At 36.7% G+C, this 26,061-nt stretch overlaps 1 protein-coding gene across 1 annotated transcript in view; it reads right to left on the bottom strand.

The window, feature by feature from the left end:
* Positions 1-24,304, bottom strand: part of LOC128996752 (NADPH oxidase 5) — a 172,119-nt gene extending 147,815 nt beyond the window's left edge. Inside the window, exons 1-2 of the mRNA XM_054422204.1 lie at positions 24,229-24,304; positions 23,227-23,764 (exon numbers count right to left, since the gene is read on the bottom strand). Of these exons, the coding sequence (XP_054278179.1) occupies positions 23,227-23,736 (510 nt within the window). The 5' untranslated portion in view covers positions 23,737-23,764; positions 24,229-24,304. The remainder of the gene's footprint in view (positions 1-23,226; positions 23,765-24,228) is intronic.
* Positions 24,305-26,061: the final 1,757 nt, after the last annotated feature.

Genomic DNA, 26,061 nt, shown 5'->3' with positions numbered 1-26,061 from the left:
CTGTGACATCTTGTTTACCTTAGTAAATTTCATGAACACAGAATTGCAAGAGCATGAATATTCATGTATTATTGTTCGAAAGCAATCTACACTCAATGAATGCTAGCAACTCCTGGTATTCGTCCTTGGTGAGCAAAACACGGGGTTTTCTAGCTTTCACCGAGTTTTTACAAAATAACCGCTGCTCTTACAATATTGAACATGCATTAAGGAATGTCCAACTAAATAGTTTAACGTAAAAAGTCGCGTAAACGTTGCAAGACCATGTTACAGTCGTTAAACGCCTATAAACACCAATGTCAGACCATTACGGCCGTTGAAGAATTGGAAATATGTTGAAAACGTAATTAACTAAACTCGTTAGTTCAAAATTTGTCATTGAACGACTTATGAACATAATTAATAACCTAATTAGGAAAGGAATGTGGGACAGCCAAGGAAATCTAGTACGAGTTTGGTTCAAAATTCTGACCATATTTGTAGTTAGGAGTTTTTTCTCTGGAAAGTTGAGTTCATAATATTTTAAGTTGCGTTTGCCCCGTTTTAGTTTTTACGTTTTTAATTTATTTTGACAGGTAAAAAAATACAAAATAAATTGACGGTTTAAGGTTACTTTATATTCTTCAGTCTTAACAAATAGTTTTATTATAAAAATATACATTAACACTGTGCGGTGTGATTATAATAAAGAGGGAAAGTTGAGAGAATTGATATAAAAGAGTTTTCTTTTTGAGAGGAAAAATTATTACTGTTGTAAATATGATTGTTGTTATGTGAGGTGATTAGTGGTGAATGAATGCAACAACGTAAATTTACATGGTCATGTGATCAAAAATACAGATAGACTGATTAACAAAAACAAAGGTAACTTGACTGAACCAACCACTTTGAATTTAAAGAGAATTGAAAACGAGTAACACCTAGAAATAGAACCTTAAAAATATTCGAGTGGTCTTCAATTTAATCACACAGTGTAAAACGCAATTTGCATCAAATATATTTGAGCCTTTTAGGACATTTTCCTGCAAAAACGGAATGGGAGTAGTATACTGAAGATTTTTTTAAACATTTTTCTACGGGAAACGTTATTTGATTAAATTGTACATTATAAACACCCCGAACACACAAATTGCACCAAAAAGAGTTTCCAGAGCATTTTCCTGGAGTAATAAACTTAGCAGTAACCTGTACATTCAACATTTGTACCGGTCCTCGGGTGGTTATAGCGCTAGCCAACATAAAGGTTGCTGATTCGATTCCAGAGAATCTAGACTCAGATTCCATTTCTCATTGAGCTATCAGTTAATATTATCTAACAAAAGGTCGACCTTAAATAGTAACAGGATCAGGCAAAACGTTCCCTTTAAAACTTTAAATATACCAATGTCATTAAATTAACATGACGAAAAATACAAAAAAAAATTACATTAAAAATGGTTTCAGATTTTTAAACAATTCTTTTTCGGGAAACAAAATGATAGTAATCCCTCCACATTGTACACACCATGTAAAACACAATTAAAGCCACATTCTGCAAACGATAAATCCTGTGGGATAAACTTGATTAGAAATGGGAATCATTCAATAATTTATCTATCAATAGTATGTACCGCTAACGAAGCCGTTTGAGATTTATGCTGGGCCGCACGACAGAGCGAGCTGGGTGGCAAGCCCAGTTCTTATTTTGATTAATTGCCTCTGAGATGCTATCAGGAGCATTTTTGTATCAGGATCAGCGTTGCTAGGGGCGACCATTGTGTGCTATCAGGGACGTGGATCAGCACCTTGCTCTGTGCTCCACATTCGCTTACTCTGTGGAGAAATGGGCGGGAACGCCTTAATTAAGCGGGAGATTGTCATTTGTGCTGCCGATGGTTTGGAAGACTGTAATCGTAGGCTACTTATCACGAAGAAGAGAAGAGTTCTCGTTCAAACCTTTGACTATTCTATGATTGTTTGTGCAAATTGATGGTTCTTTGTAGATCTACTCTGAGGAGAAATGGAAGTGGATAAATTAATTCAGTAATTGTCATTTGTTGCCGTTTGGAGAGAGTACTAGTTTAGTATTCTATGCATTTTAGTACTACTTAGAACTCTGACCATGCGGCAGAATTGGCAGAATTTGTTTAACCTATTTTATGTCGAAACTCAAACATTACGTTCGGTCTTCGGTCATATTCTCCAACGAAAACGTGTGAAGAAACGTGCAGGGACATCTTAGTAAAGAAAAATTTAGATGACCATGAATGAATCCAAATAAGATGGCCTAGAGCATAGAATCACATAGAATATAACGTTATAACATGTGGCTGAGTTGCAGCTTGAACTGATTTTGCTTCCTAAGCTATATGCTATGTATTGTTCAATGTAATTTATAAATTATTGTTTGGTTAAAAGTACGTCCTACTAATTTCAGACAAAATGATGTCGATGTCTTTGAAACGACTGGTTAAATGAGGTGTTCTATTGAACGGTGACCAAATAAGAGGCAAGCTACTAAATTGACTTATTGAAATCGTCCGGGTGTTCAGTCCAATCCACTCTGTCCCTGGATTTTGACCCGCTAATCGTGCAGTATAAACTCTCGTTCAATAAGTGTTATTGTGCAAAAGTATGCATGCATATCTGAGATTTATTTACAATCCGGTGTTTTTTAAGTATTTGTGTGCAAATTCTTGAAGCTCTCTACAACATTTTCGGATTTTCCTCTACACACTTGTACAAGTTGCCATCGCGTCAGTGTGCGTGTGTGCGTACCCCGCAGCGCCACCGGCATTCACCTGTTTACATGGAGTCGCTCTCATTACGACAAGACGGCGCTGCTGCGCTGTAGCGCTGAACTACGACTGCTGGACTTCTGGAGTTCTAATTGGCCAAGTGCACCGACAAAAGCTACTTCCCTGCGCAAATAATAAATCCGCTGAACAAAGCTGATACCGCAACTTATTCCCTCGTACCGCCGTGGCGCCTTATACGGGCGAAATATTGCCCCTCGTTGTCAGCTATTTTAATTAAGGTACTCGTTGTTTATTGGGTCTTTCTGCGGTTTATGTGCGAGGCGGAGGATAAACTCTAGACTACTTTCCTGGGAACAATGTGGAGGTGTTGTGATAGTGGTGAAATAAGGCGCTACAGTGTGAAAGGAATAGTATCGGGGAAGGTTGACAAGCTTAGAGAGTACAAAACACTACATTTGAAATTGTGAAGGGTGTTGTGTGACTATCTCGAATACCGTAGGTTTCTGCCCACCGTGCTTTCAGAGTTACCACGACAGGCGTATGAGCCCTCCTCAAACCATGATAAGCCTCTGGATAAGGAGGGCTACCAATCATTCATGGCCTCCCCCTTAGAATACGTCTCGGAATGAATAATTATATCTTTTAATAGTATTTATATTTTAGAATAAGATCCAAGTCAAAGCTTCCTTGTTTTCAACCGTTCACACTTATTTCCTCCGTAGTAATTCCTATCAAAGAATACTATTACGGTAATTCACCACCATTCTAAATCACTTTACGTACACCTACAATGCCGTTTGACTAAAAAATCCACATCAGACTCTTAAATACTTTTAAGAGCTATAGTGAGATAGTACTCCAGTATCTGATCGACTATCGCTGACAGACAGTTTCAAAAAATGAATTTAATTGTTATATACACAGTACAGCTATATACAGGAACATGTTTAGACAGAAATTATTTTGTGTATTTTGCTTTAGCAGATACAATGTATTTCGCCAATGGGTTATTGATAATGACTATTGTATCGTTGGTTTTCTTCGGAACTGTTAGAGAAAGTGCTTTCTGAAGTTGTTTCCTATCTTTATAATTGTATGGTCAATCTCTGTTGCAAAGCGAGGGAAATATATCGGTTTCTTGCTCCATTGTATAACATAAACTATTTTCTATTATCCCATAGCTCTGTTTAGCGTACTACTGTACGTGGAATAATAGATATACATATGTTACAATATTTAAATCACTGTTTAGAAACAGAATGTGAAACGTCCGGCGATTCGTCATGTTTTCAACGCGCCTCGTTTGCCCCCAGCGCGTGTGCTGGCCAAGTCAAAGCTGGTTTAAATAATTTGAATATGCTAAGTTGTGAATTAAAATTCGACCCACGTCACCTATCCGTCCAAAAATTAGACACTAACGACTAATTAGGCACCGTAAAATCGCTCTGGTTTCGAAAACATCCGAAACTTAAACTTTCCTGTAGTTCCGCTCATAGATGGGGGAAGCACAAAATTACTATCATTTATCGTAAATGTTTGATTTTAATGGTTCGATCTCCTTAATTGGTTAACTGGTTTTATTCAAGCCACAACAATTTTATGAAATAGTTGTTGATGTTAATTTCCTAGAGATATGTTACAATGAAGTTAATGAATGAAGTCGATTGCTGTTATTATATACTTAAGTTTGCTGGAATCAAAAATAATACATTCTTGATCTGGTAAACTGATTAAATGTATAATATTATTAGGATTGGATAGTAATAGTATGTCACTTTGAATATAGCCCGTATATAAAAGGTGAAAAATCGAAGGTTGTACAGTATAAATTCAAAATATAATAGTTTCAAGTATACATCCGTATTTACCCTACTACTTGAACGAAATAGGCCTAAGTTCTCTCTGTGTTTAAACAGGTCTCGAGATTTTACAATTCCACACCAACATGCGTCGAACATTAAAGACTAACACGCGATAACCGAGAACCACGGAGTATGAACGAATATGGAGCACAGAGCAAGGTAGTCCGCCCAACATGGCGCGTGAGATGAGATCGCTGATCCACGTCCGTGATATCAGCTGTTCTGAGAGCGGACGTCGCCCCCGGGCACACTGGACACTGCAGTACAGAGAACATTGCATGCACGGGGATTCAAACAAAAACAGGAGAGATTGTGAAGATCGCCCACCACGATAGGTAAAAAGTAAAGTAAAACACCTTGTTTGATGTGTTGGGAGTTGGATTCTGATTCCGTTCTCAGGCGATAAAGTAAATGGAAATTGAGAAATGTATAGAACCAGTCAAATTTTGAAAAGCAGCTTACATAGAACTGTACAAAGTAAGAAAAGGGGAACAATACATTTTGAAAACAAAAGAATTACTACAAATATTAGGTAAACACAATAAACACTTTAGCGCATGATTTGTCTGGAAATGTCTATTCAAGTAAAACAAGAGGTCACGAGTCCGTGTGTACTTTAAAGATCTCTATATTTCACTTTGGATACTGCATGTTATCATTCCGTTTTTAGTACTTTAATGGGAGTGACACTTACTTCGGTGCGTATTTTAAGCTAAACATGACTAAAGTGTGCGTGCAGAATGGAGTGAGATTATTGTTACTGATTATTATTTCTATTATAACTCAGAGTATATCTTAGATTTATTTTATTTACAAAAATCAACCAACAACATTCAGTTAGAAATCATTTAACCGTTCGTAATCAAATCTAACGGATACGTCTCTAAACTAAACTTAAGGACTCTCACGCACCCATTCTACGGATATACTTCTGCATTCACTAATACATAGCTTGTTTTAGAGCACATCAGTTTACCCAGCTAAATCATTATACTGTCAGACCTCCAGTCCCAAGAAGGCCGGATAATAGGTCTCTTTACGTAAGAAATAACTAAGTTACACAAATGCGGTGTAGGGTCTAGGTAAGTACGAATAGAACCCAATCCCAAGATTACAGGAAGAGTATCTAAACTTTAACCTAAAGTACGGCTAGCCTAGTAGTTTGATCTAGATGGGGAGCGTACATTTCTTGGTACTCCGTATTCGAATCTCACTAAAAAAATAGTCAACGAGTTTTAACTATCAAATAATCCCTTGACACTGTGATTTGGAGTTATAGGGGAGAATTTCCTTAAAGGAGAACTCTCTGCTCTAAAAACCACGTGATATAATTGCTGGGAGTATAATAAAATACGCATCGTTGGGCTATAGTTTTGAGATATATGGGGTGTCTTTCAAAATCAATTGATTACGGTACAAGAAGCATTCGACAAGTCTATTTCACCTACAACTTCAGATAGAGTACCCTTGGCGGCCCCTTCCACACCATTGCATTGCAGTACCAGAAGTATAACACACGTTTATTCCACCTCCAACTTCAGTTAGAGTACCCTTGGCGGTCCCTTCCACACCATTGCATTGCATTACCACAAGTATTCCACAAGTCTATTCCACCTCCAACTTCAGTTAGAGTACCCTTGGCGGTCCCTTCCACACCATTGCATTGCATTACCACAAGTATTCCACAAGTCTATTCCACCTCCAACTTCAGTTAGAGTACCCTTGGCGGTCCCTTCCACACCATTGCATTGCATTACCACAAGTATTCCACAAGTCTATTCCACCTCCAACTTCAGTTAGAGTACCCTTGGTGGTCCCTTCCACATCATTGCATGGCAGTACCAGAAGTATTCCACAAGTCTATTCCACCTCCAACTTCAGTTAGAGTACCCATGGCGGTCCATTCCACATCATTGCATGGCAGTACCAGAAGTATTCCACAAGTCTATTCCACCCCCAACTTCAGTTAGAGTACCCATGGCGGCCCCTTCCACACCATTGCATGGCAGTACCAGAAGTATTCCACACGTTTATTCCACCTCCAACTTCAGTTAGGGTACCCTTGGTGGTCCCTTCCACATCATTCCATGGCAGTACCAGAAGTATTCCACACGTTTATTCCACCTCCACTGTGATTGCCCCAGGACCCCTCGAGGTGGTCGTAATTCTCATTTCAACACTGAAAACCCCTGTAGTAAAAATCGCGGTTACGAAATCGTCGGAAGGCGGCTCCGCAGACGTTTATAACTGTTGTTAATTCCGCTTCATATAAGCCGGAGATGGATTTTATAGTTGCATTAGGTCGAAATGACCACTCGGGATTTGAGGTAATTGTGTTGGCCGTGGTCTGACGCTTCTAATTAGACGCTGCCGCCCATTTTATTATGGTTTATTTCCCTGCAAACGTTACATTTTTCAACTCTATTAGTTTACTGCCGAGACGGGTTTGGTAATTAAGACTGCTACGCCGGGCTTGTAATCAGGTTTGTTTACGAGTGTAGTTTATTATAGTTATAATACGTCAGGGCCTCTAATGCCGAAGTTTATACGACCGGGATTATTTCTGCAAATGTCTGTGTTGAAGTATGGAGCGAAGATATAGGTGGCTGTGTGGAGGAAGGAATAGCATGAGGGATAAGGAAAATAGAATTGAGTGTTGATATTGACAGCATTAGTGCATTTCTGTTTTTATTCTTTAATATTTAACACCGGTGGTGATTTATGGGAGGGAGTACGAAACGTTTTTAGGAAAAAGGTTCTAAGCAGTTCATAATTTTCCTGATATTCCCGGGATATGACCAATACCTCTAGCAATGAAGTCTAACAAGGAAACCACTAGGCTGGCAACACACCCAAAGGGATTCTTGAATCATCAAGAAGGTGTTCAAGGTAGGTGATTACAGATGTTTACGACACTAACACTTAATTCATAAATACGTAGTTTAATGCAAAGTTGAGTGAAAGGTAATATGTTTTGAATGAATTATGAAAGATTAGTTACTGACTAAATCAGCAGGTGCATTAGTAACCCTCAAATCAGTTTAGAATTCTCTCAAATCATGAGAATCCCCACCCCTAGGTGTAAATCAAATTTACACCGTCAATTCTCCTTCGTCGCTCGAAGAGAGAGCTGGAAGAAGACGAAGAGTGCAGTAGTGCAATATATAGTTGTACACAAGTGCTTTACCATCCGAACATTGTTGTAAATGATAAGTCTCTTGTATGAGATGCTAATGCAATGTGTCCTGCCCGGAGTAGTCAGTATATCACCGAGATCCAATCTTCTCCACTCTCTACCTCCACAGCTCAGCTTTGCATTAAACTCTGTTAATTGTTTAAAATTATCTCCTTGTTTAATGGCCGGAGGTAATTTGTTAAGACGGATGTCGACGACATAAATTATTCATTTCCAGTTTATCTATGAATGCAAATACCAAACCGGACCTACATAAATCAGGATTAAACATTTAAAACGTAGCTAATGTGGTTTTATCCGTGGTAATGCACGTGAGAACTGAAGTGAGTTAGTGAGATGGTGAGTTGCGAGGTGATTTAGTGAGTTGCTGAGTGAGTGAGTTGGTGAGTCGGTGAGTTGTCGGTGAAGGGTGAGTGTGTGAGGTGGTGGTAGAGTTTTGTTTTGTGCGAGAGTTTGTATTAAGAGTTATTGAGTTTTGGGTAAGTTGGTGAGTTAGTGAGTTCAGTGACGTGATTCGTCTACAACATGAGTTATGGACGTGGAGAGTCATTACTTTATTGTGCTTCTGATATGGTTTAACTCAACTAATTACTTTTCTAATTCACTGAAGAGCTCGTTTGATAAGAATCCCCAGTATGTGTTTTCCTTCCTTTGTATTTGAATCCATTTAAAGCCCGAAATTGCAGCTCATTACCAAAATAAACACAAAAACCTCCCTTGTCAAAATTCCTTTGAATACCTCTTAGTACCAAATCCCGATCGCAAATCTCCTAATTCCACTCCAACGCAATAAACGATATGCAAACACATTGTTGCCACTCTTGTAACGACGCCGTAACGACCCTAACCAAGGTCAACGGACAACGGACCCGGCGACGCGATGTTTTCGTAGCATAATCATTTTAAATCGCTATTTGGCTACTAGAGTAGCTAATGATGATGCGTGGTATAATTTGTCAGTTGGGATCGTCAGGCTCAAGCTACTGATGAGATCTGAACAGTGACACGGCGGTCGTGCGATTCCAGCCGTTACGATGCGATCGCAGCCCAAGACATGGTCGGCGTGCCGCGCCCGATCGTCAACGATCCATTCGTGACATCATTACGATAATTAATAATCCAGCTGTTGAAATAAGCAATGGTGAAGGATACTTGAATGGTCTATTTCTTAACTCACGAATTCTTTGTGACGGTTGCAATGTTCGTTATTGTTCAACTACTGGTGGATGATGGTGATAATTTGTTACGAAGAATGAAACGGGGATTGAAGCAACGAGCTAATCGGTACTGATTGCAACTGAAGTAACCTACGCTAAACGAACCCAACTGAACCTAGCCTCACTGGTCCAAAGAACAAACATTCCTCAGTCCAGTCTCACTAACCTCATTCTTATTTAAACACTAAACGTACTCTGGTCCAATATTTAATCCAACCTAAATGTGCCTGTCAATAAAAATAAACTTACCATGATTAAAACGCATAACCTTACATTTTGCGATTTGAAAACAATTCCATGATTTCAATGTTGAAGTTTGACGTTTAGGATCAACGATATTAATGTGTATTAATGTGCTGCCCAAAACATAAGTGAATGCTAACACTCTTTAAATTAAAAAAAAAACATGGCTAAGTTTAAAAAATGTTTCTTCCATTTTCAAAACTGGATTTTAGATAGCTCTCTTTGTTAGTAAATATGACAATGATAAATAATAATACCAATATCAACCCACTTTTTCATATTCTATTTCTATTTCACTCTTCTTTTTAGGAGTTCAACTGAACAGTACATATGATGGTAAGCTATATTTAACACGATGTACTCTATTCTCTTAGCAAATACAATGTTTAATATATATAAAAAAAACCTTCTCAATCTAATAAACATACATGAATAAGTATATAACTGTTTCGCCCTAGACAGTCAAAAGTAACACATTCTTCCCAAGTAATTACTGCCTCGAGAATCTTTAGACAAATGCTTTCTTTACTTCATCAATCTTAATCGCTTTTAAATGAAACCCTACGATCGTGGCCATCAACGCAGCAAAACGCCCGATCCTTAATGTGATTCGTTTTCGTTACCTTTTAATAACACTAATTAAAAACCCGTTTGAGCAATGGCGGTCAACTTACTTTGACCGTTAATGAGAATTTTGCTAGATTGCTGGCTTGATGAATGGGAACCAGTCGAGTCCTCGTTATGATGTGGATAACCGTGTTTGTAAAGCGAGGGAGTGAGAGGGAAAGCGAGGGAAAGACTAGGGAAAGATGTAGAGGATACAGGGAAAGATGTAGAGGATACAGGGAAAGATGTAGAGGACAAAGATCATGAGATGAGGTAAAAGGGTGGTTTCGTGAGAAAACGTACATAAAAAAACTTCCAAACTAATAGTCTTGTTTTTATTGTTTTTTTTTATTCTTGAGATGTTATAAACTATAGCTCTTTCACATGGTCCTCGGGGGTTCCTAGCGTAGAACGTATCCGATGAAACAAGGGGTGGGCCAGTATATAACTGAACGATACAATACTGGAATGTAATTTTAAAATGACCTTTCATATATAAAATATTTTCTATACAATAATATCGAATAACATTTTTAGAGCACTGTATGGTTAAGATTAACTGTCTAATCCAGTACTACCTAGTTTGCTCATTTAACCTGGTGAATAGAACTGTGATACACTAAATACCTATAACAACACGAATAATATATTGTTGATAATAATCTCTAATATCTACATTATTTGCAGGATCAGATATTGGAACCTCTTCTCAAGCGAATGTAATTACTCTCTCTCACTTACCTATATGACTATCACTCTAGTCAAGCCATACCCTAAAGTACTTTATAGAATGAATACTTAATCAAATGCATATACAATGTTAAAAACGTCGCTTGTAAAGATATTACTTACTTTATCAAACTATTAAATGACCCAATTTTAAACAAATATAATACAAAACTTCCATAGATGTCAGATAACTTTTTAAAGCTTGCTGATGCCCCCTACGTAGACATAAAAAAAATCGCACAGATTTCACATACTTCATTTACATTTTTTTAACGTTATTTGATATGTTAACTACTATACTATAAATATTTACATGTAGTTTATTACAAATAAAACACGTTACAATAATCATAGATTTTGGATCGCTATCAGATTCATTCGGACACTTTTTCCTGCATAAAAATACTACAGTATAAACCACCTGCACAGATTTTACATACTTCATACAACTCGTGAACAACGCCACGAATCGTGATTTCAACCAGCGTATTGTGACCTCAGACATAAAATGCACGAGCGGTTGTCTTGGTGTTTACAGTAGTCGGGCCCTGTAAATCGGTATGTTTACGCGCGCTTTGCTGCAACAGTTCCCGCCATTAAACACGTCCTCTAACACTGGACATACAAAGTAACCTCATATGGCGAAGCACATCTAAATCATAGCCATATGTGGAGCGCGCATGCATAACGATGATAATCTGCGACGAGTTAGTACTCTTTGTTGTCGTAATATGTTTTAATGCTTTCCCCTTTTGGTGCGCCATTTTAAGCGAAATTTCGCTAGAATGTGTGTGGTTTTCGCTATAAAATCGTTAGAGGTGTGGATTATTTATGTGGATAGAACAGAGCATGTGTTAAGAGCATTGTATGGGTCGTTTAAAAACTTTGGGGTTTACTTTTTGTACCTAGTCGTAACCATTAATTGTTGCCAAAATTTTGTACAAGCTGTATCAACCTAGATACGCCAGAGTAAAAAGTATTCAGAATCGCGTCTTGCAATTGAGAACGACTTATTACATTGTGTCTTGCTACCTAATATACTTTCAATATAAAACGTAGCATGACTGTAAGGTTGACACTACCCCTTCTTAGAATTTGAAAACTCCATTTGATTCAACTCTAAACCACTATCTTAAGTTGTAGTTCTTTCTAAATAGAACACACCGAAATTGATCGGATGAGGAGAACTTTCAATGTGTTGGAGTACTCTCTTCAACTAAAGTTATAACTTATTTTCATTTTACTGCTCCAAAATCTCGCTTAGTATGTTAACTTGACCATGACTTCATCGCTTCAGTGCACAAACCCAAATATTTGATCTTTGTTCGATCCAAGGTTTCGACAGTTTGGTTCACCTACTAACGGAAGGTCGAGTGTTTCATTATTCACAGTAAAAGATACGTAGGTCAGGTGAAACAATCCATTTTCAATCAAAGGAGCGTGAATATCACTAGTGAAAGTAGCTTCTTGTATTCGTGATTAGGTTAGGCTGCTGTTGGAAGAGAGTGCAGAAAATGAGAATGCCTTGGTTCAATTGGTCCTGAAAATATTGTCCTGAAAACATGTCTACAGAATATTGTAAGCGTGGACCGTTGAAATCTTCAGTTGGTTTCCACATAGTGAAAGGATTATGACGAATTACAAATTCAATTCAAATTCTACGGATGGAAGTGCAGCTGCTAATTGAATGTAAAATTTTTTGTACCTAATACTTATTGAAGAATCTGGAGTCTTTTTATGGAATTTATATCTATGATTGTGAAGGCAATATTTATTGAAAAACTTTACTGTAAACCCAAAAATTGTTAGCAAAGTTCAACTTTGAGACTTTATAAGACTATTTTCCAATGAAAAAAGAGTCAGGGGGATAAAATACAACGACCGGTACCTATCAATACTGTTGACCAACATCTGATTTCTGTAACAATATTAAAGAAATAGTTTTATATAAATACTCGACACATCCATTTTGAGTGTACAGTATTTAGATTCTTTTAAAAGACATCTTTTGAATCCCTACCGTTTCTTTTACTACTTTATCCTCCCATTAACTCAGTAGTTCAATTAATAACCAGACTATTCTGTTGAGTCGCCGTCACGGCAAGACTTGAATCATTAATTAGGTGTGAAATGTATTGACGGCTACTTCGCCGGCTACACACCGCCGCTGGAGAAAACACCGCCAAGTTTTATAATAGCGGTATCATATTTCACTCGGCAGTCAAACATTCATCGAGAGATTATGTAGAAAGTTATCCAACCGATCAATCACACACTTCACTTCACGCTTTGCCTTTGTACGATTCAAAATTTCTTTCTCAAAGGATTTATTCATTAATTGTTTTTGTTTTGGGTTGCCGAAAAATGTTTCAATGTTATAATTAGATTGTCACGTCAACAAGATAATCGAGAAATAATCTAAATTGTTAATCAACCGATGGATCATGGGTGTACACCTATCTGATTCACATTTTACCCTGGGAGGATTCATAATTTTTCTTTTATAATTACAATTTGATTAGCAACGCGGAATTGTTCGAAAATGATTGCTTTTCTGTGTTTGGATCTTTGAGTTTCCAAAACATTAGCGAGGACGAGGTTGGTTTGGCGGTTGGCGCAGTACTGTCTTACAGGTCAAAGTTCAAATCACGCCAATCTCCAATAGCTTTTAGCAATGTGTAAATGCTGTAATTCAAAGCAAGTGACTCACCCACCTAGTAAATACAAAATAATAGGTCTCTTAGAGGGGTACAACTATCTCTAAGTAATAGGTCTTCCTTTTCAAACTATAAATATGTTTTTTTACTATTAAAATTTGTGTTACCTCGAATGTTGAAGGTAACTGTCATGTGGAATTATTCTAATACAGTATTAACCTCTGTAAAATAGTATTGTTGATCAATGAACTATGCCGGGTATACTGGAAAATGTACATTTCGTTTAAAATCGAGTCGACCTTTTTTCTGTATTTGCTTAAAATCTTCAAGATCTTCATGCTGTAAGGCAAAATAGTGAATAACGCTAACTAGCTTTATACTTTGTGGACCACAGAGGATAAACAAGTGTATGTTCTCTATGACACCTTCTTTGGTTATCCATAACTTCAAAGTGGACCTACAAAAGTCATGCCTTATTTGACAATGACGTGTAGTCTGCACCAGCGAGTTTTTACCCATAATCCCCCGCGGCACGACGTAGCGACCGGTAGCAGTAGTCGTGTTGTTGCAGACGTTAATTAATCGGTAATCCGGCAATTATCCGTTTCAACCGAGCCGACCTATAAACTTCATCGTCGGCGTAGTCTTATATTAATCTGATTAATGTTGGGTTTGCGTGGAAGTTGAGAGGCCACGAGTGGAGAGAAAACTCACTCAGTTGAGGATACTGTATACTTTCGTACCTTCAATGTAAACTTGTAATAAAGTGATCGTTTATTTCTTCTTCTACTACGTATTTTATGGTCGCATTCTTGGTGGTTCATACTAAAACATTTCCCATAAGACACAAATGATTTCCGATTTACTAATCAAAAACTCCTTGGTTCCAAATGTAGTTCTTAAAAACTGTTCACATCTGATATACATATTACTTACCAGAAAGTTTCTTGCCAAAAACCTGAAGAGTCCTTTTGAAATCCCCTAAGAAAAAAAAATGGCAACGACCCATCCAGAGCATACAAGGATATTAACTGCTAAAATCTCTTCCGCCAGAACTGTTGTGGACATCGCAAGAAGTGGTCAGTAATAGAGTAATTGTGGCGCGTAGAAGCTTGTCGGAATGGTTACTGATCACAGACATTGTTGAGGTTTATGGACCGTGGCGTAAGCAGGCCTGTCAGCTGTAGATTAAAAACGCGGCACCGAGTAAGTGATTTTTAACCGCGTCGTTAAACCCGCCAGCAGAACGACGGCCAGCTTTTTGCTATGCAGCCTCAAAATCCCTCAGTGTTAAGATAATCGTTGTTCTTGACTCTGGATGCTTCCAGTGGATTATTGTGAAATCTGAATACTATTGTGAATATTTGGCGTGTTATAATGGCTGGTTTAGCATAGAGTTTCTTGTTGGGTCTCAAATATTAAATCTTCAGCCTAAATTTTGTCCAAGTCATATTCACTAATTACTCCAACAAATAATGTTGAAGCATTTACTTTACCAATATGAAGTTGTAGTAACATGGGTTCTGCTGTGTTTAGGTGTAGTCCTTAGTAGGGTGTTAGAGTATGATCGTGATCTCTTACAGATCAGCCTTGTTGTCTCCCATACCACTTAAATAAACGTGATTCTGTATCAAAGACGTGTTGTTTGGGTCTCTATCGGATACCACTAGCTTTTAGAGCTATCCTACAAGCCTAAATTAATAATGTTTAAATAGGAGGAATGCGGTCCTTGTTGGATTGTTTTACCTGTAATGGACCGTTGAAACATCATTATAGGCTCTTAAACATTTAGAAGGGTTACTTATTTAATTGCAAAGGCATGTATCGACACACAATAATGCAAAGATAGAGGATACTATAAACGATATAACAAAATGTTCGTGTTTGCCATTCAGTTGTGCAAAAACTACTGAAAAAATTTAGATCAACAAATTGAAAGTAGTCTTAGATCGCAAAATTCAACACCTGACTCACCTGACCTTTATAATTACTACATAGTGTGTTCAAAGGCATTGTTTGTTATTAAAATCGTGCATTTAATTAACCACTCTAATGATCAAATCAGAAGCGAATCACTTAGCCGGTTCCCCGCCCTAATCGAAAACAACCCACAAATAATCGAACAAGTGTTACGCAAAATTAGATTTGGTCCTTCGGGCCGGACGGCAACACAATCAAACGATGAAATTATAGACCGCCTTCTCACCATGTTGGATAGGCAATTATATGGAACGTGGGCCGCGTAGGGCCTTGCCGGGGCCCGGGGCCCGTTGTAGATCAGTGGCTCTGCCCCTTGAACCCGAGGTCAGGGGTTAAACGCTCTTAGTACAAACACGGGAGTAAATCCCCTGTGACAGTTTTATTTGAAGAATCTTTTTGTCGGTTTTCTCGCCACGGCTCATATATGGCTAATGAAGATTCGCGTACGACGCCAGTGGTTTGTTTTGAAAGGTGTTGAATCATGTTTCAGCCTTGGGCTTCAGCTTCAGGCTTACCTGGGATTCTTCTCTAAAGATTTAGAGTTTGGGTTTGACTTTGATATATATGCGGATCGTTTTACATGTGTTAGTTAAAATACGATAGAAAACTCTTAAACTACCTTAATTACCTACCTTTCTACTACCTTAGTACCTTACTACCTTTCTTTCAATAATCCTTAATTACGTTTTTGAAGTTTGTGTTCATTATGTTAATCTTGTGTTCGTCTGTAAGCAGTTTTCAAAATGAGCTATGCATTGAAATACTGTTGAACAACGTTTGTTTTTTCTCAAACTAGCTTCAACTTGGACGTTGGCTTTACGTTAGTGTCTAGTCAAAGAGTACTGTATAGTGTAGGCCTTTATACTATTATTTTTGAAACCAGAAAGCATTGAATTATTTATTTCTTATATGCTCAAAATGCTGATAAAAATAAGCAGAATTTAAGACATAGTCATAGTTGTGGCATTTTCTTTGCTTACAAAACAATGATATTTTTCGTTGCATAACTTTTAAGTATTCAATCAAAGTAACCTTGGAACGTGTACTCAAAGTCGCAATGCTGTATTGTTCAACAAGGAAAGTGAGGAGATGATTACCAACTTTACGCTCCCTGGAACATTATGATAATGCTAAGTATTGCATAATAACTTACCTTAATTGTCATTCTATTTTCATTTATTATTTCACACATACGAGTAGAGGTAACTAATAATTAAAATGTGATTCTTAAATCTTAAAATTATCTTATGTAATCGCTTAACCTAATTTTGTCGTGTGACAATTTAATTACTGTTTCCAACAGAAAACTCGATCCCATCTGACACTTTACTCCTTAAACGGCTCTGAATTGAAATTCATAACGTTTTTACCTCGGCTAATGCATTATTAAAAGAAGAAAAACCCTGAAATAACAAACGGTCCAAAGAGATCTGATTTTGTTTACAAATCACCTTAAATAACTGGATCTCGCCCAGGAACTGACACAATCTGATTCCGTTTAATAAATCAGCGTATCGGATTGGCTAACAGTTGCACAACTTCTACTGATCGTCTTCGTAATTATTTGAACAGGTTTCAAGTATTTATGTCATCGTGATGTAACCAGTTTCGATGTATTTAACGTATTGCGGGAGATGGGAAAGCGTCAATGGCACCTGAGCTCCTAATTAGGGTAATTTACAACCGAGATAATGCCAGAATCCCAGGAATCATTATATTGGCACATCCGGATGGCCCCGGCATAACTTGTAGCCAGATTGGGTTTTCGCACGAAACACCATAAATAATGTGGATGTTTGTTTTAAGAGTTATTTTGGAAACTTTGGAACATCTTTGCTGGATCTTGTCCTGACTAGTTGGTGAGCGGGTTAGTGTTTTCGTTTATACAAATTAACTTAAAAATCATCAGCACAATGTTTACTTGTGTGTTATAACTCAAACTAGAATTGTTTCTAAAATGAACTTTTCTGACTTGAATTCAAAACTTACTAACCACTGATTGGATATCTCATGTACAAATATTTGTCTGCCTAAAAGACTGTTATCACGTACATACGAAACACGCTAACTTGTCTACGTGACCCATATAATACAACAAATCCTTGTACTCGCCGAGCACGCCTACACGACTTTTCAAATCCATAGTCCGCAACAAAAATTTTTGTTATGCTCCATCGGTAAACTCTTCTTGGCAAGTATTTCTCTTCCAGAGCATAATACAGAAATGGTTGTTTACAAATACTTGTTTTTGCAATGCACAACTTTAATGTTGGCCAATGAACCACACTCGTCTACAACCCTTTGTCTTTTCCTATCCAAAACCTAAACCATCTACTGACAAACTACGCCTAGACAAGCCATCCTTTCCTCAGCTAAAACAGTAAAGATCGACATATCTCGACTTAACATTCCTAGCTGCAGCTGGTAGCCCGATATGTCCGCCGACACTATTTATGTTGTACCCGGTTTACATTAAGGTCTATGAAGGTGTGAATGTCCCTGGTCACGCGCGTGAGAGGAATCTAACCGCGATCTGGACCAGATCTGATCTGTTCTGGATCTCGAAGATGAAAGTCCGCTGTTGACACGATAGTCATTTGCACGTTAAAATCGTGGCCGGCTCCATACATGGGCGCCGTCATCGCAGTGACTGGCGGGAGAGTGGATGATTAGATAGACAATGGAGTTCTTGTCTAGAGATTCTCTACCTGCAGTCCGATTGAGGTACCTACCTGTGTCTTGAATTGCACTGGGGCCATTTGATAACGAATTGAAAATTTGGTAAATTTGTTAAATTTCTTCAAATTCTTGACTACTTCTTCAACTAGAAACATCATCTTGAACTTGCAGAATCATACCATCATTCGGTAAAATATATTGCTCGTCACCATTTGAAAAAATTAGAAACAAAATTACAAACATTAACACAGCTACTGGTGTAGTCAGCCACACAACCGTAGGCCTACTAGTTATTTTCTCAGCGAAGAATCAATGTTCTAAATTACACGAGGAAAGAGCTTGGAACAAAAAAGGACTTGTAAGGAAACTGACTTGGGCGAGTGGCCACCAAACTCTTAAAAAAGGAAAAATTGTTAGGTCTATTCTTAAAGTGTTTATATTACTGTAGTTAATTTTTATCCAATGAAGAAATTACAACACTGTCTAAGGGTCTTTTGTTCTATCCAATAGCTGAGGCTTCACTATTCAACCTAAATCCATGGGCAAGTCCAACTTTTCCACTCACCAGTATTGAGCCACACCTGACTTAGCAAGGTGAATACACAATCATACAATGTTCAGAGCATCAAAGAATATCAAAATCTCATCATGGTGCAAAACACCTGTCAGCTGGATTGATATCGCACGGAGATGACGATTGTTGGCGTCAAGGTATGCACTTTCTCTATCCTGATGATCTTACAACGCGTCAAGCGATGAGGAGGCGTAAATGCCAAACAGTTGTCATAGCATTTCTGGCACAGGTGCTTGCACTACAGTTAGCTCTATGTTTACTTGGCAGTTTTCATAATCATTCTGGAGGAAATTATCCAAACATATACAAGTCCGAATATAATTGGGAAAGCTATCCTTAGACTATTTGGCTATTGTCACTCTTCAATTATATGGCATCACAACAAAACTGGTTTATTTGGATGTATAATGAAGAAATAGACGCTGTATCTTATTGAATGATACAAATTATAGGTTTTAATTCCACTGCTCACTATTAATTTCCACACATGATTATTCTACCTTCTGTTACAGGTGTTCATCTATATCTCTCGATCAAAATCACCACACAATCTACAGAGTTTACAATTAACACGTTGTGAAATCTAACCGTTACGTGCGATAGGTTGAGAAATAAAATTAATAGCTCGCACAAAACGCATAAAATCTAAACTGGTTCGCATTCTGACCAGTTTAGATAAGTATCGCGGTATTCGTAGCGATATTTTCGGGTGTGAATGGTGCCTGCATCGCCCGGAGCTTTCGTCATGCGATCATAGTAATTTATACTCGGACCGTGATTGCATTGAAACTATAGCGTCATAAAAATGATAATCGCCCGAACCTAAGTGGCGTAACTAATTTTAGACTGTTTCAACGCCCAAACTAGGCGCCCAGCCTACATTCTCTAGTCGTATCTCATCGATAATATTACGTGGAAATGTAGGAACTAGGTTAACTTTTGCAGGTGTGACCAAAAGTGGGAAATTACATGGTCGGTGGGTTGTAAATAAAATCGGAAACTCATGTACTAATGTTGTGGAAGTATAGTATGTGTGAATTTGGTGTTTTCCGGATGCGATTTCAGACTATGAAATTAAGCTTTGTGAAAAAAGTATTGTTATATTTTGACTATTGACGATGTAAGGTGCAGCTGGTTTAATTATTAGGAAGTTAAACTTCTAGCCTTAAGAACCACATTCGAATCCTACTAATTCCCTATGCTTTTTGGCCAAGTTATAAAGCTGCAAGCCGGTGATTCGGAGCTCACGTTATGCTGTAGGTCCAATTTGTATGAAACAAAGATAGGTTTCCGACCAATAGAAAGGATAGTATGTAACTGTCTCTGTTTTAGAGCACCATTATATTAAAACCCTTACGGTAGTTTTACGATGATCAAGTTAACTTTGGTTAACTTTACGATACTTTTGTAATTGGTACTTTGGAGGTTGTATGAACAAAAGAAATTTACACTTACTAAGCCACTAATCAATTCCAGAAGTGTAACATGCGATTCGAGCCTTGCAATACGTTAACTGTTAAACACATAAAAAAATCCTAACCTTTACAAAGGTGCATCATTACATATGTTCCTAGTACATATCCATAATTTTCCCTAGAACAAAACTGTAACCAAGAAAACCCACGAAAGTTAACTATCTCCTGCCAATTATATTTTAAATAATCGTTATTATACTACACGTACACGCCTTTCTTTACCCACATAGCTCAATTGGCCACATCCATATGCAAGAGACCCCAAGTTTCTACTTCCTACAGATGACGTAATCTTACCATTAGTTTGTCATTTGTATAATAATACGATTTTACCGAACGGCAAAATTGGATTGATGTGAAAGTCAAATTTTACTGACGGCCGCCGGCGCCTAATTTGTTAAAGCTCATTTATTCAATTAAGTTTTCAAAGTTTTCCTAGAAGGGTTAAATTATACGAATTACAGAATTTGAAATTCCAACTGCTTCAGTAGGCGGTGATAGCGAGTTTCATTATTTTCATGGAGACATTTCGACAATCACTTCATTTGTGGTGTCACCGTTGCATGCTGTATAATTCATATATTTTTTTCTGCATTCACTTGAATGGCTGTGTATAAAGTAATTACCTTTTATAGAGAAATTTTGACAAAAAACAATATTTGTTCATTAGTTTTCACCTACAGTTACAGTATAATTTACAATTTTACGGATAATTTTTCAGTACTGTAGGCCTATGTATAGCGGAGTATATGGCAAGAATTTTCTATACGTGTCAATAATCACTAATTCATGTTTTATTTCTCTGTCGTATTCATTTGCAGTAAAATTTCAGTAATGCTTATGAGTTTATAAGTATTTCCTTCAATAATCACTACACTTAGTGAAGATGTTAGTGCTTATTACTATGAAGAATAATGACCAATACAAAATTATGTAAATCTATATCATAAAAATCTGAGGAAATTTGTTTTGAAAGATATTTGGGTAAACAAAATTAAATTTGTTTACTTTGTTTTTAAGAAGTAGAAGTCATTTTGTAATCACAATGTTTATCAATATTCGAAACCACGTGATTATTTAGGGATTCTGTTGTATTTGAAGCATTGTTATCTCCAGGCCTAGGAGCATATTGCAATTTCTTGGTTGTAGTAATGCATACTAGTCTACATTTATTTGTATCCCTAAATTTGGAAAACAACTATTCTATCCTTCTCTGTAGCATTATTAGAATAAATACTGTAATATTCATTAAATCCTAAAAGTTTTTATGATATATTAAAACGTTCTTCGCCTTAAATAAGTTTTAAAAAGTTAATTCTTGCGAATTAGGGTAAATATGATGCACTCATTTGACTAAACCTAAACTATGAATTCAAGATCCAAAATAACCATATTCAATTTAAGTGGACATGGAACAAGTTTATTGCTTGCGTTAACAATGTGAACACAGATAAGGAAATTATTGCCTGAAACTTATAAGCGCATAACATTTTGGTTAATCAAAAACGAAACTGTGAATATTAGGAGTTGTACTAGTAAAAACAATAAGAAAAAATCTAAAGGATAAAAGAATAAACTTTAGTGAATATTATTATATGTTTCGTTTAGTATTTTGAATTGTCATGTCATCAACTTTAACTGTGTTTGATAATTTGAAAAATGTAACACTAATTGTTATAGTATATTTCTTATAGTGTAACGTAATGAATATAATCATCAACAAATTTTACTGTTAAGCAGAAATTCCATTCAAGTTGGCGAATTCAAAATATTATTGTATTGCCGAATATTTTACTCTGTATATCTGCTTCAATTATCTGTTTATTATAAGTTTATTTTTTACAGATTGTCAGTCAATACTTTTTATTGACCAACAAACCAATTTAATATTAGTTTTCCAACTATTCCGAGGAATACAGTATTAATTATTAGAATTCAGCAGTAGGCCTAATTGGTCTTACATTTTGGTTAACAATTTTATTTTGCATATTTATAAAAAAAAGAATATCAACTTTTAAAATTGATTTATTTTACAAATGATCTTAAATAGCATTCATTCTATCTTATTTGTTAAGCGTTAAACATGTTCACTGCAAATTGTATGTTTTAAATACAGTATTTGTCGTTTTAGCTTTGTCGAATAACGTTTTGACAGACTATTGTATCTATACCATATAATCAATATCGAGCTCAATGAATACCAACTGCTTCATCTTACTGTGTAGATTTGTTTTAGGTATTTGTTTTCCAAACCTTAACCTAACCTAACTCATTTTACTATTATTAAGGGTTGTATGTTGTAAGATATTTTTACCTCGGTGAACTCTATGTTTCCTAATTGGATAAATATGTAATTATTCCCCCATTATCCATTGTACTAAGATGTATTTGGTGTACGTTCCAACAAATTCAATAGTTACATTGTTCCTAAAATATGCCTAATATTTTCTTATTCTTTCATTTATTTGCGAACTGTGTTTCTTCGCGGGAACCTTTTCCAGCTTACGATTATTCTATACATGTATTTTAACCGTTATTCTATGTTATACATTTTATATGTTTTACTAAAATAAATAAATGTTAATCCTTAGCTTTACGAAACGTTTCAGTATGCTTTTTAATATTTTCGTTCTTTCACAATAAATCAATCTAATATTGAACTCCCTATGTTATCTTTCATGTAGTTTCTAGGTAGGCCCCCTAATAGATTATTTTCCTTATTTTTTTTAACATATCCTTTTTAGCATTTCCTTTCTAACACCAATTTATGATGCCACTGGACTGGATTTATGATACAGTAATATCTTAATATCCGGTAGTTTAATATACTTTCCAACTCATTAATAGCTTTTCGTGTTATGTTTAGAAAATATCATGCTTATAACTTGCTATGTTTCCCTAAAATCCTTTTAAATCTGAGCTTATTAGATATATTATCGCTCACAACCTATCTGTTTTATGTAGATTCTCAATTTTAAAAATCCTTTCCTGTTCATTGAAAAAGTGTGTTTTAGGATAATTTGAGATTTCCAACGTATCAAACACTGCAGATCTTTTACCGTCTCTATATTATTTATCTACTTCAGAATTCTAGGAATTTTTCTTTCGATTTTCTAATATTAAAACCACTTTTCCTACACTATTATAATAGTTCGTGTAAGTATAATTTTTTATTACATGTTCTCCTCCAGCACCAAACAATGCCCGATCTTAGCTTATATTATCGTCTGATTATGTTTCTCTACTATCTGATATTGAAAATGTTCCTACCTTATTTAGGAAAGTCCTCCTGAACGTATCCTTGGTAAATTTAACACCAACTCCTTCCACCTCCAGAATCTCCGCAGTTTGTCGCAGAAGAACGGTCCTTAAACGCTCCCGGATCGCTTCCTCTTCCATACAGGACATCTTCATCGCCGTATTAGGGGTCGGTGGCATAGAGGAAGTGCCAGCCGGTGTTTCATTCACTTTTTTCGTTTTCTCGACATTTTTCGGCACCGGTTTAGGATCTTTATGGACAAACACGATTCCCTTCCGAAGGCTTTCATCTGGTTTGTCGCTTTTCGATTCTTCCTTCGCGTTATCCTGCGTGTCCTGCGGCTTTTCATTCTTAATCCCCTGGAAATGTCCTGGGGCGTCGTTTAAACTGTATTTCCTCGCTGGGGGTTGCGACGACCAGGAGGTACTGAAGGACAATGATTTCCTTCTTTCCTCAGTCGGGGGAGGATCCATGGGAAGCGGGGGCGGTTCCATCCCCGGTACTTCTGTCTTTTCCGCCATCACTTCACTTTCATCACTTTTGTTCTATCTGCAAACACGAATCGTTGGGTTCACTACCGTCTTTGACGAGGTGATATTTCAGAAAATTTCAAATAGTTTAAAAACTAAATTTACGTAAAAAAACTATCTTATTACGAATTTTCCAATAGTGAGGGTAGATTTTTTTCAAATTGCAAAAAATTTAGTTGCAGAATCTAATTTAAAATTAGTATTTAGACCGTACCCTGATGTACAAACCGGATTACACTAAATATTTTAATAACCCATTAGTGCAAAACCGTGAAAAATTACGAAAAATATATCACAACTTCCAAAACATTTTGGAAAGTTTACACTCAACCCGAATTTGAATTTAATATTATTTTGATAAAATTAAAATCACACACATTCCGACCGGAAACACATAAATACGCGTACTATGTGTACTACCCGGTCACCATCGGCACTGCGACTAGAAAGAAATCAGGAAGGTAGGAATTTCTGAAATATCACCTTATAGGGAAAGTTGCGTAAGTACACCTGACTCTACATAACTTGAGGGAGGTATCCAGGTTACATGTGTAGTCTGCGTCGCGGTCGAGAGCTGACTGCGAGCGACTCCGCACCGCCGCCTGGACCGTTACCTGCCCAAGGTCATGGGATGTCCAGCCCTACTGGTCTAGTGTCCTCCGGGGTGACTCACTGACCCACCGGGAAGTCGTCGTGGAAACTGCGGGAGTGAAATGATTTGGAAGTTGGGTGAGGTCAGTTTAAAATCACACATAGCCTTGCTTCGTGCGCTGAATCGGGAGGATGCAGAAACAAACTTAAATGTTGGATTAAACGTTGTTTGTATTGAACAATACCAATGTTAAACTTCAGAATATGACTTTCAGTAAAGGTCAATGTTGGCCCATTTATTGCACATTTGCAGGGTATTATTAAAATGTATCTTTGAAACATAAAAACACTCTAACGTGCCCTGTGTTATGTATAATTTTGTTTGAAGAATCATTGGCTTCAATATAATCTATAAAAGACTACAAAAATGTTCAACAATTATTATAATTTATAGGCCTATAAATATTTTTAATAGCCACTTTGCTCTAAATTTTATGAGGATTCCAAAAGTATAGTCATATAGGGATGTTAATTTGCAAACAAATAAGTTGTGGGGGAAAAATAAACATTTAGCGATAGCTAAGAATGAATAGCCCAACAGGATAATTCTGAATCTGAAGGATAATTTTCATCAATACCTACTTCTCTAGGATGATCCCCTAGCCCTTAATTATCAGTCAAATCTTCTTATAATTGCATCACGTAATATCACTCATGATTATTTGTATCACTAAAAACAACTATTCGATGGTTACCAAGCTGTTTACAAAATACGCACGTCATCTGTCAAAATGATCGCCGCAAATTAAAAGCGTCTAAAACAGACATCGGGAAAAAGCTTAGAATCTGCCGAAAACAATTAAACCAAACTTTGAATTTGAATTTGGTTTTATTTTATCGTCTACCACAAGAGTAAACAGAGTATCTGATCCAGTAATTCACTCATAACAAATTTAGTACTAAGTAACTAGACGCAGGTGGATAATTCCAAACTAACTACTGTACAGTAACCTAAAACGACGATTTCGTCTGCAATCCATTTAAGCTGAATTTATACATCAGTATGTTGAATCTTTTTGGTGAATCTTGAAATAATTTGATCACATTGGCAAATTATTTAAATCAATGTAAGCATTAAAGCCAAACCAATTATCTAGTTAGCAAAAGAGTCTAATTATTAATTTTTCCTACAGTTACCTAACAATGTACATGTTCTCTCACTGATTTGAGAAAGCAAAGTGGCCAATTCGCTCATCAGTGAGACAATGTTAACATTGTCTCACTCTAATTACTTTGTCTCACTCCAGATTTTCAACGTGAAGGCACGAAATAGTGAGCGCGTAACATGCAGGCAACGCCGTATGCGCGCGAAATACGTTGGCAGCACTGGCTGTAAATCAGCTGGTCAGCTGTTGTACTGTTGTATTTGTCACTTCACATTAAATGTTATATTAAAAGTTCACTTCTGTGTAAAAATAGGTTATGTTTCTTCACCAATTTATTTGTTTTATGGTAACTGTAGGAAAAGTATAATGTGCAACTCGAGTTCAAAGTACAATTGCCTCACTCGAGAAACCATTCCTCACTCGCCTACGGCTCGTGAGTAAGGATTTCTCTCGAGTGAGTCAATTGCTCACTTTTCTCACTAGTTGCACAAATAACTATTATTTCTGTTTGAATAACCACAATAAACTAAACATAGTCAACTATAGTAATAACTCTGTA

Source organism: Macrosteles quadrilineatus, unplaced genomic scaffold (genome assembly GCF_028750875.1).
Source record: "Macrosteles quadrilineatus isolate MER2022 unplaced genomic scaffold, UCM_ALF_1.0 Scaffold_6__1_contigs__length_79288215, whole genome shotgun sequence".
NCBI lineage: Eukaryota > Metazoa > Arthropoda > Insecta > Hemiptera > Cicadellidae > Macrosteles > Macrosteles quadrilineatus.
Note: the sequence above shows the minus strand (reverse complement) of the source record. Positions and strands in the feature narration are given on the sequence as shown.